A 17,685-nucleotide genomic window follows, 5' to 3' on the forward strand; every position below is an offset into this window, starting at 1 on the left:
TAGTCATATATAAAACATAAAGTATATTTTATGGTGTAACTGATATTAACAAGACTCTTCAATACTTGTTTGCATCATTGCAGTAACTCAGTAAGAAAGATGACAATCAGAAACACGAACTATTTGATAATATGCAGCACTTTTCTGTTTCTTACTACTTCGACTAAGGAGGAATTGTAACTGCAAATAAAACGTTGCTATTCTGAATATCGTGATGCAGTTTTTCCTAATCAGCTTTCTCACCTGTGATGGCTGTAGTTCTAAACTACAATTACCTGAAATCATACCAGTTATTTAGTTTAACTCAGTCTAAAGTTCAGTGATGATTCTTCTGACCATCAGTAAACAGCTGCTGTAGAAATCTAGAAAAGTGTTTGACTTCTGTTGTTTATCTAGCAGTCACTGTTCACTTTACACAAACACTCACTGTCATGTAAGAAAGAATAAATGAATCAAACACAGCTTTGGTTTTTGACAAAGTTGTTTTTTTACTTTGCAGTACAGAAATCATTTGAGCCCAAGATGTTTATTTATTTTTACAGTTGTTCAAAACAGAAGATATCACAGGGCTCTCATCAATTCAATACTGCTGCAGTACACATTTGGTCCTTCTTAAGCGATTACAGTCAACCACACTTCCCATCAATCTGCTGTTAATGCTCGGGTCATCCATCATTTTGCATAATACAGGAACTAATATATCTCCTCTGATGCGTTATAGTAACTCAAGCTGTTGAAAATAGGTTCAGGTAGTTTATGCTGGACTACAGTCGCCCTGGTGGCTTGGCTTACAGTATAGTGTCTGGCTGTGCTGGAGATTAAACAACAAAGGGGGGCGAAAATACACAAAAATATCAAGCCCACACACCCCTAAACCACTTGATCTCACAAAACCTGACTATTTAAGCTGACGGCTGAGGTTTCTCCTCACAGCTGTCTTGCTGCTGCTGGGCCCGAATGTGCTCGGAGTTGCTACGCCCGGCGAGAAACCCTCAGCTGCTCACATGATTGAATTCAGACTGACAAAGCCAAGCCACTTCTCTCTCCCTCACATGAAAAAATACCTGCAGAGACCCCCCCACCCCTCCCCTCCCCGACACACTCTCTGTAAGATACTATTGATTATGATTCATCATTTGATTTGGCATCTTTGGACTATGCATCATCTTAACATGACGCAGCAGAAGAATGTAGGGGATTATTGTATATTAGGCATAACCAGTGTTTAGTGCAACATCCCTCTGAATGTGATTAGAAAAAGCATAGCTCCCTCCCTGAACCCTATCCAACAATACTATATCATATCTCTCTATATCATGAACTTCCTCAATGGGCAAACCATATACTTGGATAATCAGTCAGCCCATTGGTGTGTACATTTTTGTGTAAGGTTTTCTATTTTTTGTAAGATTTCAGTTGTCGGCAGCGTTGTCTTTGATAATCAGGAGTTGTGCGGACGGTTCGCCTCTACTCGGCGGCGTCACCGTAGATGTCCTTCTTCCCGCGCTCCATCTCGGCAAAGTCAAACTCTGAGCCCGTCATCCTCAGGAAGATGTCCTTGATGTCATCGCAGGTGGTCTCGAAGTGAGTTGTGGCGTCGTATGTACGGGAGATGAAAATCTACAGTGGAGGGAAAAAAATATCAATAGCTGTTAAAGAAGCCTTTGAAATCAAGTGCTCTGACATAGAAATAGATACAAACTAAAATACTGAAAAGTTTACAGACACACAGTTATTATTCAAGCTGATTTGTTTTAAATCATCTACTGAACAGACACAGATTTCTTTTTTTTTTTTTGCTAAGTTGGAAGGAACCAGAGTAGAGAGGTGTTTCCTGTGCAGGATATGTTGCTGACATAACTTTCCCCGCTCGCACATACGGGCAGCAAAACAGCAGCGGTGAAAAGATGACGTGTTCTTACATAACAGCAACATGCAAGGCTAATTATTCTGTTACGTGTAATGTTAAAAACATGAGTCAATTTCACACAGGATGAAGATAGCAACAGAGATGACTACATGTATAAAATAAAAATGGTATTTCTGGATGAACTACTTATATCAGTGTTTCTCCAACATGGTACAGTGTGTCTCAGTCAGCAGAGCACTGTGCAGCACTTCTTAAATGCTGATACTGGGTATCTGGAAAGGTCAGATGTGTGTATGTGTGTGTGTGTGTGTGTGTGTGTGTGTGCAGGATTTCCAGCTATCTGTTCATTGTCAGTGTTAGTTTTCTGGAACATGTTAATGTGTTACATGTAGTTTTGGGGATTTATGGGCTTCATTACTCAAATGTTATTTTTACATACAAATCTGGCAAAGTCATTAACCAATACTGCATGGTACAGTTGCAACTAACAATAATTTTCATTACTGATTAATTCGTCTATTATTTTCTCAATTATTGGATTAGTTGTTTGGTAAAATAAAATGTCAGAAAATGGTGAAAAACGCTGAAAAAATGTTTCTTAAAGCCCAAGATGCAACCTCAAATGTCTTGTTTTGTCCCAAACAAACAGTCCACAACACAAATATATTCAGTTTACTGTCACAGAAGACTAAAGAAACCAGGAAATATTCATATTTAAGAAGCTGGAAACAGAGAACTTTAATATTTTTTCTTAAAGAATGTTTCCAATCGATTAATTGATACAGCTCTACAGCATAGTTACATCAATGATCTCTGAGCTTTTAATTATGCATGTTCTGCTTCCACATAATGACTTCTCCATGGGGATCATGTGCATTACTTTACATTAGAGCAATTCTCTTTGAAAGCCTTCCACATGTTTGTAGATGATTTTCTACAGACAGACAAGGTCTCCGTTCAGCTCACGACAGCATGAAAACTGATGAGCAGAGACTGAAACGTGACAGAGTCCATCACAGCAATCAGCATCAGCCACACTGGTGGCTCTAGTGATGGCAAGTTGGTCCAGCACTCTGTTCCACACTGAAATGTCTCAACCACTGGATGGATTGCCATGACGTTTTGTATAGATATTTATGATCTCTGGAGGATGGCCACCAGCAGTCAGAGTTCACACTTGGTCACATCTACCATAAGCCTCAAATGTACTGCGTTTAGTGCTAATTAGCAAATGTTAGCATGCAAATAAACAATGCCTGATAATAAGATAATACATGACCAATAAAACCTTGTTTATTCCTTGTGTAATAACTGAAAGTATAAACAGATTCACAATTAAAAACAAGGAACTTATTAAAGTGCAGAATCACATGACCTGAACAATTTCTACTGGCAGCAAAGCCATTTTTTTGTGTAACTTTTTTTTATTTTTTCCTTGTGAATTTCAGTAATAATTATCATAGGATTATGATGGGAATATCTCATAACGTATACATACATCCATTCATTTACCATTTTAGGGTAAAAATTCATGTAAGCAGTTTAACTATAGCTCCTGCCTGATGAAGTTAATGATCATTTTGTGTGCCCGTACTCAAAAACTGGAATGTGCTTGAAGATAACAGAACAATTCAACTTCCTGTTCACACAAGGATCAGGAAGTGAGCACCTAATTTCCCCTGAGGATAAATTCTAATCATTTTAAGGATACCCTGAGTTTACATTCAATGTCACAACTTTCATTTGTCTAGTACTTTGGTATACGAGGCAATTTGAACAGTAACAGTTCAATAATTGCCATTGTGTAAAAATACCAAGACAGTGAAAAAATGACAAGTATATGATGTCCAGTATTAACTGTGTTGGATTAGCGTCAAACAAGTTTCAAGAAGGCAACTTGAAAAGGTAAAAAACCCAGAAACCTGATTTGTTGTAAACGTGCAGCAGTATGACCCTTTATGTTTCATCATATCTGACTGATCGTACCTGGCTCTCAGTGCCCATGTCAGTTGGTGCGTACTGGTCGCTCATGCTGACAAACTTCTGCTCGATGGGCTCCAGCAGGTCCAGGGCCGGCTTGATCTCTTTCTCAGGGTCGTTTGTCTCCACTGTGGTGCTGGCGATGGCGATATATTTACCCTGTGCTGCCACGTTGTGAGCAAAGGAGATCATACAAACGTAGATGTCTGGAAACAGGAGAACAAAAGTTAATGTTTGACGGTTTGACTGTGGATAAACTGTGGATGTCTGATCGGTTGTTTCTGTTAAGACATTAAGAATGTTACATTTACTGTGGTTCAACTTGCTCTACTTGCACTGTATATTCATTCTCATAGCTCTGGGTAGCAGCTGACACAACTACCCCTCATATATTATATATTCAAAAAGCCTGATGTGACAGCTTCAAATAGTTTTGTCCAAACAACTAGGGCTGAAACACACACACACACACACACACACACACACACACACACACACACACACACACACACACACACACACACACACACACACACACACACCAACATTGCTTTGCCTGCTTATTACACCTACTGAAAACTGAATTGCGTTGTGGTCTATTTGTTTTCGCAGTGCTGTTTTTTGGTGACGTCTATTTCATTGCTACTTGCTTTATTGTTTTGTATGGTTTGACAGTTATTTTCTTTCTATTTTATAATTATTATTTGTCAGATGTGACTGACTGGCACCCCTCTTCATTTAAAAGTGTAATACTTTTGTCTATTCACTTATATAATTATGATCCATCCAGTCCTTGACATCATCTAAACATCTTCTAAATGAAGAAACGACACGTCTGTAACATTTGCCCACTTCCTGTGTGCTCTCACCGTGCTTCCTGTTGACCTGGTTCTGGGGGATGATGATCTGGCAGGAGTTGACGTCGCTGGTGTTGGCGATGGGGTGATTCAAGATGCAGATGACTCTGATCACCTGACCCACTTTGGAGGTGCGATCCATAGCGTAGCTGGGGTCACAGATCAGCTGCTTGCACCTGGCGATCTGTGGTGGTGCAAAAGACAACCAGAGGTCAGAAGGGAAAGAGACGCGCTCAATTCCTGTGGAAGTGGAATTTCAGCTGAAGCCCATGTTTTTTTAAATATCAAAAGTCAAATATCACATATAATGACCCAAAGGACTTCACGAGCAACTCAAAGACAGACGCTCACCTCTCCCTCAGACTTGACTCCCACCACTTTCCCATTCTCCACCACGATCTCATCAATGGGCTTGTTCAACATGTACGTCCCACCATAGATAGCACTCAGCCTGGAGTGGAAACACATTCAAAACCAAGATCAGCACCTGAGACCAATGAGCTCATTCAGGCAGTGATATTATACTGGTGTTTAGACAGAAGTGGTCCATCAGTCTGCTACTCATGTATTATGCATATGCTTCATGAGATGTTCTTATCATCAAACAATATGATAATGAATGAATGATACTGAGCTATATAAAACTACAATATTAATAATGTGACACAAGACTATGTGTAATACTGAACGGATTAGCTGACTATAGATATGGCTCTAAACTAGGTTTCTGTTAAAAAGGTAGATTTTGTGTAAAATTGTTTGGAATCTTGAACTAAGAAGACCAAGTAAACAATAAAAATCACAAGTTATTTATCCATCTTCCCGTTGACCACTTCAGTCACAAGGCTCATGTTCCACATGTAGACCTTTGTTACAGTTGACTTTTTGACACATTCTAGCAGTGAAAGACATTATTAATAACAATAATGATGACAATAAAGGTGTAGATAATAAAATCAATTAGCTGCTTCAGTTTCAGGTTCCTGGTATTGTGCATGCTGGCTCACTGTCATGTCTTACTGGGACACTTGAATAGAACAGAGCCACTGTTAACGTTATTAGTAACACCTGTGTTTTTTCCCCACTGGGACAAGGGAACAATATTCAATTCTTCTATAATAGTGGCAAAAAAGTCCCTGCTCCAGTGATAGTACTTTCCAAAGGTTCCGAGAGTATCAAAGTGGAGCTGACAGGGCCAAACGTCACTGACTGGTCAAACAGAGAACCCACAATACTTCAATAACACAAGGCACTGTGTGACGAGAGGAATCTCTTGTGTTGACACTGACACAGGAAACATACTTTTGACCCCTAGTTTAGTTCCTTATTTTGTTCCTTTGCTTCCATAGTTACTGCGACCTTTTGGTTGAGAAGAGTCATATGTTGCATTTCTGATGCTGCTGTGATGATGATTTAAAAGTCTTGTGCAAACACTTTATTTGGCAAGTTAAGTAGACTGCATGCTGCAGTGCACAGATATAACACAGTGCCACATACAAATATTACACGTGTATTAAAGGGTGAGTCTCCTACCTGGCAAACCCTTGCGGCAGCTCTCCCAGGCCGTACAGTGGGTAGAGGTACGGGCTCTTGCCGTATCTGGCCAGAGACTCACTGTAAAGCTTTATCCTGTTTATTGTTTCGATGCAAGGTTGATCCAGGTAGCTGAGCGGAGAGAGACAGAGAGCGTTTGTTAGACTGCAAACTGGACAGTTTAATAAGGGGGAGGACATTGCATCACAATCAGGTGCAATTAAGTTTTTGTTGTTTTTTTTTTTAAAGTATAAAAACAAGTAGGAAGACTACTCACTCATCTGTGCGGTAGAGAGCGAGGGAGTGACCGGTAAAGTCCATGACTTCCTGGCCCAGGCTAAACTTTTGGAAAATGGCCCTCATTGTTGTCTTGTTGGGGTCGACGCCTTCCATGGTTTTGGGGTCGTTCTCGTCAAAGCAGGCGATGAAGGTCAGGAACTTTTTGAAGCGCCGTTTCTCAAACAACCCCATCAGACCTTTAGGAGAGCGAGAGTTTAGACTTTGAGTGGACGTGTGTCAAACAAAGAGAGAGTGAAAAGAACATCAATGTTACTTGCAATCAGTATCTGAAAGTGACATTACAGTCTGTCTCGATCAGTGGTTCCCAGCTGGTCTTGCCTCAGGGTCCAGGTTTTCCCTCAGACATCAGGTCCACACATTGACCAACTTAACACTCGCTCAGTATATTTCCATCCATCCATCCATCCTACATAACCACTACTGCCCCTTCACAACATGAAAACTAAAATAACTTCACTACAACAGGCTTAAAGCTCCATTAAATAAGAAGCACTGCAGTAAGATAACGATATTAGAGCTTAAAAACTACATTTTAAAAACAGTAAAAGCTTTGCAACAACAGTTACAACTTATTCAGTCTTAGTCAAAACTATTTCTACACTACTAGGTCCTATTTCTTTAACAATTTTACAACATAACACGTAAACAGGTCTAACACAAAGAACAGTGAAATACAACAGCTGCAGTGTTGAAAACGTTACAGAAGAAAGGTTGTTATAAATCCAGGCCACGTTTGTTTTCTTCTTTTCTGTGTTCAGTGTTAATAAAACCAAGCTGAATATATTCTGTGTCACTTTTGTTCTGCCTGTTGTGGAGAAAATTTCTTCTGTCTCTACAAAGGCCGCTACAGTCAACGGACTTGCAAGGCGAGGGTCACATGACCCACAAAGCTGGTGTCGATAGGTTACTGGTACTGTGAGGTTTCATGTGGTAGTGCTGCTGCTAACTGGGAAGCGGGAAACGGTACAATGGAACTTACTAGATGACAGAGCCTCGGTCTCAGTCGAGGGGACTTTATGGATTTTGCCCCCCTTGTACACGTAGCTGCCCTCGATCACTTTGAAGTCAAGGTAGCGAGTCACCTGTGTGATCAGCAGCATGCGGACCAGCTGACCTGAGAGAGCGAGACACAAACATCATGGTTACACCAAATGAGACAATTATCTCATTCTTGAAAACATGTATCAGATATCAAAACCCACAACTTTAGCCCCTTTACTGATCTGATTAAGTGTAACTTGTGGTTCCTGCTATTAAACATTTTCTGGAAGGCAAAATGTTCAACATACAGCACTAATGAGCTAAAGCTAACAGCCCTGCTGGTAAACATAGAAAATAATAAATGACAACATATTGTAATTGTAATATACCATTGGCCATAAGGAATTTAGGGATGAGGTCCACGTTCCAATCCCGGCCTTTTCCCATTGTCTCAGGAGGTTTGCCAGGAAGGCTGAAGCGCTTGTAGAGCTGCAGGGAGACACAGAAAGAGACTTTATTCACAAGGTACAACCGCTTCAATAAATCAACCCTGTTTTCAGGAAATACTGCTTCACCACAAGGTTTAACTAGGCTGAAGATAAAAGTGAATGTTTGGTCTTTTGGAACAAGGCCGGATGACGCTCTTTTTTTTTTTTTTTTTTTTGGAACGGCTAACTTCTCAGGTTTGGACAAGAAGCTGGTCATCATAATGAAGTGGGGGATGAAGATAAAGTAGAAGTCATTGTTACAAGAGCTCTATAAAGAGGTTACAGAAAATAAGGTTTCCCTATGTCGAAATTAAAAAAAACTTACATCTTCAAGAGGTGTGATGGAGGCGCTTTCAGCTCCGTAGTAGGAGTTACGATCCATGTGCAGCACCTTCTTCCCCTTCACCGACATGATGCCTGATAGAATGCATTCCTGTTAGGAGAACACAAAAAAGAAGAGAAATAAGGTCAACAGGATATCAGGAAAACCCCATGACCAAATTTTACCAGCCGTGTAACCAACCAACTGTGCATATCAATCGTCTTGTGCTTTCATATTTGTATTTAGAACAGTAGCTTATTCTTCACTTTTAAAAAGAGAAAAGGGTTTGAGGATGAAGGATAACTGATGAGTTTGGCGAACGTAATGCGACTAGTGCTGCAGTCTCCTGGTTGGTCGATATGAATAATTGCCGCATTACTTTCATAAGGAGAGAAGTGCTACATCAACAGCCTTCCAGGATTAATCCATTACTTCCTGTGGCGGGAGGGACAGACTAACAAATTACCTGTGAAAACGAGGGTGTATTCAAAACATCCCTGTTGTTTTCACAACTTTGAACTCCTCCAACCTAATGGAGACTGCTGGGTCTAACTGTACCCAACGTTTACTGAGTGTTTACTGAACGTTTCCTGAATCAGTGTTTCTCCTATAATTATAACAACGAGAACCCCCCCTTAGCCAAAAATAAACGTCAAATATCCATTCATTCGGAAATCAATAGCGTTTGGGAGTCTCTGTTCTGAAATGTGAGTCAAACTATGTGTTGTTGCCTGGGAAACTATTGGTAGCGTAGCTCTTTAAAGGAATACGACACTGCGTTAATATGTTTGCGTAGCAGGTGGGAAAGAGCAGCAGGAAAGTGATGGTGGATGCCAGCGGAGCAGAGGAAAAGGTTAGCAGTAAGTTGTCAGTCTGGCAGTAAATGTACAGAACAGACTACAGTGTAACAGTTAATAAATGCTGCAGCTTCTCAAGACCGAGAGAAGTCACGCCTGTTATTTCCCCAAGTGCTGGAAAAAGGGAAAAGGGGGTTAGCTCCAACGTTAGCAACAAGGGGTTAGCCTAACCTGACAACGCTAAACAGAGAAATAGAGAACGGAGAAGTGTGTGGCTGCTGAGTTCACTCTGTCCTGTAACATCCAACAATTTTTACTTAGATATCCTGGGCCAATCCAAGATGGGTATCAGTAGTTAATCTAGGCATATTTTATTGGATCCCTATTGGCCAAAATAAACCCAATCGAATGCCAGTCTTTTAATTGTACGCTGCTCCCCCAATTCTGACACTGAAAAAGTGTGAGGGGAGGAGATTTCAATTATTGTTCAAACATCCAACCCAGTAGAAGCATACTGACATATAAACATAGATGCTGTCATAACTGGTTACAGCCAGGACTGGGCGATAAAACCATCTCAATAATTCACACGATAAAATCTTTAACATTAACGATGAGAAATTCTTGTGATTTAGTTTTGAGTTTATTTTACTCTACCTACAAAATCATGAACAGCCAATCGTACAGCAGAGAAACAAACACTTATGGTTGATGCATGTTTCCAGCCCCCCCCCCCCCACTCACAACAATTCACAATGACCTTTGTGGAGTAGCCTACTCAGAAGAAAATGAGCGGCTGCGGGAGCAAACTAGAGTGCGAGGAAACTGTTGCTAAAGACAAAGAAACTGTACCCAAGAGGTAATGAGGGAGCGCTACAACCTTGGCTTAAAACCTGCTCTTCACTACCCAGCCAGACTGCTCATCACGACCAAAGACGGTGGCAGAAGGAGGCTTTCATCTGTTTGGGAGGCCAGCGAGATCCTGACCAAAAACTGGCATTGCATGTTCTGAGGATGTGGGGGAGGAAGAGTGATAACGTCGGGTCAACAAGCCTGTGGCTAGTATTCTAATCTGCTAGCTCACGTCAACAACGGTTGATCTATGCAAAACTGACCTCCATAAACTTTTCTGAGGGCGAGACTGCACCCCAGTTTACCTAACGAGATAAGCTAACTAGCGTTAATAAGGCTCCCATTGTGTTTTCAAGTTGCCAAGAATGTGCAACATTCAAAGAATTTACAGTAGCATAATCATCCTCAACATTTAAGTCTTCATTTTATTTTCTTTGATCATTGTTCAGTATACTACCTCTAAAGTGTTTGAGAGGCATTTGATATGATGGGAATCACAGCAGTTGTTTACATATTTATTATCTTATTTTGTTTATTCAGTGTTTAATACTAAGCCATGTTGGTTCTGTTGAATGTTTGTCACCTATTTGTTCTGATAATAAATAATAGTATATTATAAACTATAATTAACCTTCCATTTTTTTAGAGTTCTGTCATTATTATTTACATATAAATTGTGATAGTTATCAACATTGATCAATATAAAAAAACATATAATGATAAGATTATTGGCCATATGGTCCAGCCCTAGTTACAGCTCATATTTCTGGTGCAGACTCCTGTAGAAATTTCTTACTATAGAAATCATAATTGCATCAGTGCTACAAACTAACTACAAGGTAGATGCACACAACAACACTTTTTGCAAGTCGTTCTAATTTAAGGATAATAATCATTTCACTGCCCTTTAATGCAGCTCACTGGTAAAACACAGAATGACAGAAATCAAACTGAATTAAAAAGTCTTTGCTTAACTGTTAAAAACTAAATTCACAGCCACAAACGCCTGAAAGGACAAAACAATTCAGTTTGACAGAACAGCCAGTATGACTGGACATTAGCGAATCCAAGAATCCACTTCTGACACACCCAGTACCAACATAACGTCTGACGTGCTTCTGTGGAGCAGGGAGGATGATTGCAGCTTTCACAGGGCTTTAAGTCTCAGAGGCTTGGTAACGATGAGGGGAAATGTGCATGTTTGCCAGAGTCTGGAATTCCTACAGACCAAAAGCCTTAATGCGATTACAACAGTTTGAGTTTGTAGATACAGGAAAACACAGTGCATCATGTGACTGTGTGGACTTTAAAACATGTTGTACTACTGACTGACAGCTTACTCTCAGGAAGTACATGGAGTAACTTGTTTCTCACATAACACAAAAACAACAATGCATCACAACTTTGACTGGGTGTGATGTCACCTGCGCTCCCTTTGTGTACTGACTGTAGCCTGTTATGACACAGGAAGTGACAGAGTTCCTGCCATTTGCGTCTTTCAATTAGGATTAATTAGTATGATTCTCCAGATGCCAGAAAATGCACCGCACCCATTACATTATGGTACATGAAGAATCACTCTCAGCTCTGTAGGACAGTACAATCCTGACAGTGATTACTATCAACATAAGGTACAGCGTTCTCATTTGCGTAGTGGACGTGGGTAGTGGATGACTCAGGAGTGCAGAGAAAATAATTAACCATAGAGCGACAGTAAATTAATGACACAGCAAACAGGCTAAAAGCTGAACTTGAAAGTTAAAAGCTGTGACACCTCTAACCAGAAATTCTGCTGACAACAAAAACCGTTTGTCTGTTTGGTAAACTTTCTGACAGCGTACAGCTCTCTCTTCAACTTATACTATACCTCATCATTCTTTTAACATACTTCATATAGAGGAGAAAAGGGACGTCACATTGATTAAAAAGGCTAATTGGGACTTGGTTGGCAAAAGCTGGAACCTGCTGTCCCAGGTGAAAGCTGACAATTGTGAGAGAAACGTGGCGACAATCAAAAACGACCCAATCCACTAACAGCCAATTGAGATGTGTGAAGATGTGTCTAAATTCTGACAGTGTCAAGACATTTCTCACCAAATTCTCACAATGTGGCTGTTGCTACGGCCACTGCTTACAAACCAACAAGTCAGGAAATGATGCAGAATGTACTAGCAAGCTAGCTAAAAAACCATTGAGCCACAACAATTCGTTGATCGACGGACATTTAATCTGCGACTATTCTGAAAATCAAATAATATTTTTAGTCGTTTTTCAAGCAAAAATGCCAAACATTTGCTAGTTGCAGCTTCTCAAATGTGAGGATTTGATACTTTTCTGTGTCATACATGATTGTAAACAAAACACCATTATTTTGTACTGTTGCTTGGATAAAATAAGACATTTGAAGTCGTCTCCATAAGCTTTACGTAATTATAATGGGGCTTTTTCACTATTCTCTTACATTTTATAGACAACTATTAATCCAGAAAACAATCAGCAGATTAATTGAATGAAAATAATAGCTGCAGCACTAATAAAACATATTTAGCTCAAACTTACTTAACAGAAACTGCATTTCATGTTGCCTTCTTTTCCCTTCTGAAGACTGGCTTCACAATGTCCTCTTATTTTATGTTTGTTTGTTTTTTTAATGTATACAAGTGCAATTTGGCCAAAACTTGAATATTGTGTTGCTACATTTCCAAAACATGACATTCATAGATGGATGACACAAGTTGATGATGTGTCTCTCTTGGCATCTTTTTTCTTTGCGTTTACATTGTAGTGCTACAATTCACATTTACTACACATTGCCTGACTTCATATTGTGCAGTCTGATAAAGACTGCTACTGAACCGAGATTTTATCAGATCCTATCTCGCAGTTTAACATGCCATGAAACCTGTAAGACTGTCGGTCAATAAATTCCACCTCCACACTTAACATGCTGTCTCCAGGATAGGTATCAAATCTTAACACGTCGAGCTGGCGGGCCTGCACATGCTACTGCTAACAAAGCAAAATGCAGTGTTGTCTTTCAGCTGTGAACTCTGTTTTGTGGTGAGACTGTCTGAAAACGCTGTCTAACTGTGTTCACGAACATGTGGTCAACCTAAATTTAACTAAACGTCTTATCGTGCCCTTCATAACCTCACTGACATAGCCACTTCTCTACATCCTGTACCATCCAGCTTCTACATAGGTGCTCTCCCAAAATAAAACATGCTGCAGTGAAATCGGATCACATCCCTCTGTGAATGTCTGGGTTTCATCTACTGTGTGATCTTGCAACACCGTTGACTTAAAGGACATACAGTGCAGCTACAGATAAATCTCTGGGGGAAGACAGAGCAGTTCTGATGTGTCACTGTCACTCCTTTCGTGTGACATGTGACTGAAGCCGACCTGCTGCCGCTTATATAAATACAGGCTTTGACACAGAGCCGGTGGCAGCCTAGTCATCACTACCTCTGCCAGATAGTAGTGGCCATGCTGACAGAGGAAAACACACTGATCCAGTGTGCAGTCAGGCAGAAAATTAAGCCAATATAAAACATTCAGAGCGGAGGCGAAGTCCCAGTTCAATTTTTAACACATAAGGGCCATAAAAATCAGAGAGAGGGTGAGAGGCGGCAAAGTCCAGCACACAGGCCAAGAGCTGGATGGCTCTCTGCAGTTCAAAAAGATACAATCACATGACTTGATGGTTTTCACTATTGAAGCATGACAATACGAGCTTTGATTTTACTACACTGAAAATTTCCAACACGCTTATAACTTTCCCCTCAAGTCCCAAGAATGTGTTGGACTGTAATGCGCTGGACTCACTGGAGCCAGAAATTACCTGAAATCACCTCTGTGGAAGTTTTTTTTCCAGAAGTGGGAACTAACTAAGTACATCCAGTCAACCACTACACCTTAATACAGTTTTAAAAGTCATGGCATTTCACAGCCAAATGCTCTACTTTTTCACTTCCCTGCATTCATCTGCAAACTGTGGCAACTAGCTACACGGCAGAACTAAGTTTTACATGTGATAAACTCATAAAATTAGATAGGAATGCACTGGCTACAGAGGAATTTAGATTTTAATGACAGCACACTAAGGCATTGTTTTGTGATTTTAGTAGTTATTTCATCACTGTTTGTTTTGGGAATGCCTTGAACTTCTATACAAGCTAAGCTTATTAAATATAGTGTGAGAGGAAACAAGCATTGTGGTATTGCTTCATTTTCTTTACCATCATTTCCTCATTTTGGCAGGCAAAACCAGCAACAATGGAGTAATCAGACCATCTAAAAAAATAATGTGCACTTCTTCCCGGTTAATGCAAAAGTAATAGAGTACAGTGGGAAATGTTATTCTTTTAGTTGATATGTTTCAGTATATTAAACTCTAGGGCTAGCTAATGATTTCTTCTGCCAGTTTTTCTCAGTTAATTATTTGTTATATCACAGTCACAATTTGCCAAAGATGATGTATTCAAATGTTTTGTTAATTCAACCAATACAGCAAAACCCAAAGATAATCAGTTTATCAGCTGCCAATTAATTTAGTTAACTAATGGTTTAAACATTTAAACTATGAGTGCTGCAATATTTAAGTTCTGAATGGAGAATTTTTTATTTTTGGCAGAGTATTATTCAATCGCACCATTATTAGTTTCCTCTTGAGTAACAATCGTCCATCACCTGCTTTGTCTTCACCCACACTGGTGGTTTCACATCAGTCAGTGCTGATGTAGTTAGTGACTGATGCATAACTGTCACAGCAGTCCCAGTATATACCCACAACCTCTTCAACCACTGAAACACAGCCTTGTTCTCCTCTCTCTTCATCATGCAAAAAAAATCTGCTTACTCAGAATCTCCGACAGCATCATAATGTCAACCTGACTGTATTTAGGTACAGTTTGATATCTTGTGCCAAGCCACTCCCCTCATGTGTCATTAGTAGTGGACAGATGGGAAAGCCCATCCCCCAGCCACTTAACCCATCAAAAATGCAGAGGGGTAATACAACGGCCCAACTAATCATCTCCGCTCTAGATGCACAGTAGCAGGATGAATGAATTTGACCGTTTAAAAATTACAAAAAGTTTCCATTGTTGGCAGACAATATAGTATTTAAAAATACAAAACTAGTACTCTGTATAATTAGCAGGAGTTCACTTCTAACTAGAAAACACTCATAAAAGATATTTCTAAGAGGCAACATTTCAGTTTGGATGAAGTCATGTAAAGCTGCACTGTACAAAAAAGTTTTCTTTCCTATTAAGCACTTACAAGATAGGCATCTAAATGTGTGGGTATTTTACAGTGGCATGATCTAATGAGAGTAAAATAACACATGTTGACAAATTATACTAGACATCCTGCTATCTAATACAGTGTGTGATGTTTTGGTTGACAGTGGAAATTGAAGTTTTTTTGCACTCAAAATCTCACATTCAGAAAAATGAAGTAGGGCACAGGATGTCTTTATTTCATCACTGTCCACTCTGAAACTACTCGACTTAACTTATTAATTCAGTGAGTGCAGTAAATGTTTAGAAATTTGATTATACGCCTGATAAAATTCTGTGTAACCTGTTGACAAAAGGGGAAGTTGTCAGATGTACAGCAGTGAAGTCATTGATTTGCATAAAGGAACTAAAACCATTTGAAACTGCCGTGCTACCTCAGCCTCAAGTCTGCTGGGATTTTCAGGCTGGTTCGCCTGACTCTCACTCCACTTAGCTTGCAGAGTACTTGCAGTATACTTTCGGTTCCTCAGTCTTGCTGGAACCACACCCTATTGTGAGCTTAATCAACACCCTGCCCACTAAAACTTAACCAATCCCCTTTCTGCTTGCTTGTTTTTGCACCTCTGCCTGCTCTGAGCCTGAAGCAAAAAAAACTTTGTAACTCAGTGTTTGCTGTTATAAAAAAATATCATTTTACAGGAATTTAAAGCTAGTTTGAGCACAGATAATCTTACCATCAAAACTATGTACTGAGGCTTTCAAGAGTAAGAACAGTCCAGAAACTCCAACAAATCTACTGGAAGCTGCCCCTTGGCCTGCAATAAAGTCCCAAAGTCATCACGGGATTTCCATGTCATGCTTCAGCCGTGTAAAAGTGACAGCTAGTTAACTTCGGAGGCCAGAGAGTGTAATTTTGCCAAAGAGACTACGGTGTGTTTAATGTTAGCGAAGTTATTTCCTTGTAAACAAACCCTACACATACGGGAATAGCTCATAAACTGCCACCTCACATTATACTGGATAAGCCTTACGGCTTTTTCTCTTAGTCAAATCGACGCATGAAGTTCAATTCGAGTTAGTAATGTATTGCCGAAGTTTCTGACTGACAGCGACACGTTTCAAGGAAATCCAGCGATTTGAATAAGCAACCAGTCTGTCCTTTTCCCAAATACCTTCCCGTTTGAGTCATTAAAAGTGCTGAAGCTTCGTTAACTTTGCGACAATTAGCTTTATTAAGTTTGCAGACGATCTAACGCTAAATTTTACTCCGCTGCCTGTTGAGTCCAAGTACCGCACGGAAGCTTAAGATACTTTAAGTTAACCGCTGGTTAGCGAGCTACACAGCCTTATAACTACTAAGATCAGATAACTGGCTACGTTACCTATTTGAAAATACATCATATGAGATAAAGTCAACAACTCAGTTAAAATGCGCTGCACGTCAAAGATTTCGGTGAAACTATGACACGTCGTAATACTATCGTTAGCCTAATTTGGGTCGGCTAACATTAGCAGACTAATTATGCGCGTATAATCTTTATCTTGACTGAGAAAAGCTGTTCGACCTGGCGCCCAAATAACGTTAACCGGCTGGTTACGGAGCACATGGCACCCAGAGTCGACAGAATACTTCCTAACTACAGAAACGGACAGTTTGAACTTATTTTAGGTAACCAAATTAACAGTTGAGGGTATCGTTAATCTCTCCAGGCACTGAAGGTAGTTGCAGATAGCACAGTGCTAACAGTTAGCGATAGCTACTTAGCTCGCAGTTTCCATTGACTAAGAGGTAGTCGCTACCGCTCGGTTAGCGGCTAAGCTAGCTACTTAGCGCTAACCCTGCTGATTAAAGGCCCAGTTAGCTCGAAGCCGAACTGTCAAGTTCCAACTGCGTTGGTAACAGGTTGCAAATCACTTCCACTGCACGGAATCGCCTCGTTTAAATCTTTCTCACCGTAAGCCCGGTGCCCAGGACGATAACGTCGTATTCTTCATTCATTTTTCCAAGTCTTTACTCCTCTGGTCCTGATTATCGGGAAAGAAGAAAATGGAGCTCAGTGGGACTGGAAATGAGAAGGGGCTGCTTCTCCGCGTCAGGCGCCTCGCGGGCGGGGCTTCCCTGCTGTCAATCACGGGGAGGAAGACTGACAACTCGAGCATGTGTAGAAATATAATGTCGCATTGTTTCAAGGTGCAAGAGGGAAGCAAATTTTTGTCATGTTATTTTATGTGATTCCCAGGAGGAAGTCAGGTAGACAATATTTAAAAATTCCCTCAAGACATATATAAAGTATTCTACTTTGAATAATAATTTGTCTTACAAAAATAAGAAATGACGTCCTTCTTCCTCATTAAAAATCCAGAATACATGAATATGCAAATATTGTTCATTTGAAAAGTTGAACTGCTGAACACAAGATATCTCCTACTTCACTGTAAAGTCCATTCTCAGTGTTTGT

General features: G+C 40.1%; 1 protein-coding gene across 1 annotated transcript; it reads right to left on the bottom strand.

The window, feature by feature from the left end:
* Positions 1-463: 463 nt before the first annotated feature.
* gdi2 (GDP dissociation inhibitor 2) lies at positions 464-17,355 on the bottom strand. Its single transcript, XM_042402782.1, has 10 exons — positions 17,181-17,355; positions 8,335-8,442; positions 7,911-8,010; positions 7,520-7,654; positions 6,518-6,716; positions 6,241-6,372; positions 5,059-5,158; positions 4,720-4,891; positions 3,857-4,056; positions 464-1,620 (listed from the first exon to the last, which is right to left on the bottom strand). Exons 1-10 carry the CDS (start codon positions 17,223-17,225, stop codon positions 1,468-1,470), a joined length of 1,344 nt encoding a protein of 447 aa, XP_042258716.1. The 5' UTR covers positions 17,226-17,355; the 3' UTR covers positions 464-1,467.
* Between the last annotated feature and the right edge of the window lie 330 nt (positions 17,356-17,685).

This window comes from Thunnus maccoyii, chromosome 23, assembly GCF_910596095.1.
Source record: "Thunnus maccoyii chromosome 23, fThuMac1.1, whole genome shotgun sequence".
Classification (NCBI taxonomy): Eukaryota; Metazoa; Chordata; class Actinopteri; order Scombriformes; family Scombridae; genus Thunnus; species Thunnus maccoyii.

Coding starts and splice junctions, on each gene's coding strand:
- gdi2 (XM_042402782.1), bottom strand. CDS start 17,225: ATGAATGAAGAATACGACGTTATCGTCCTGGGCACCGGGCTTACG. Junction 8,443..17,180: donor TCCTGGGCACCGGGCTTACG/GTGAGAAAGATT, acceptor TTCTCCTAACAG/GAATGCATTCTATCAGGCAT. Junction 5,159..6,240: donor CTGCCGCAAGGGTTTGCCAG/GTAGGAGACTCA, acceptor TTTCCACTCCAG/GCTGAGTGCTATCTATGGTG.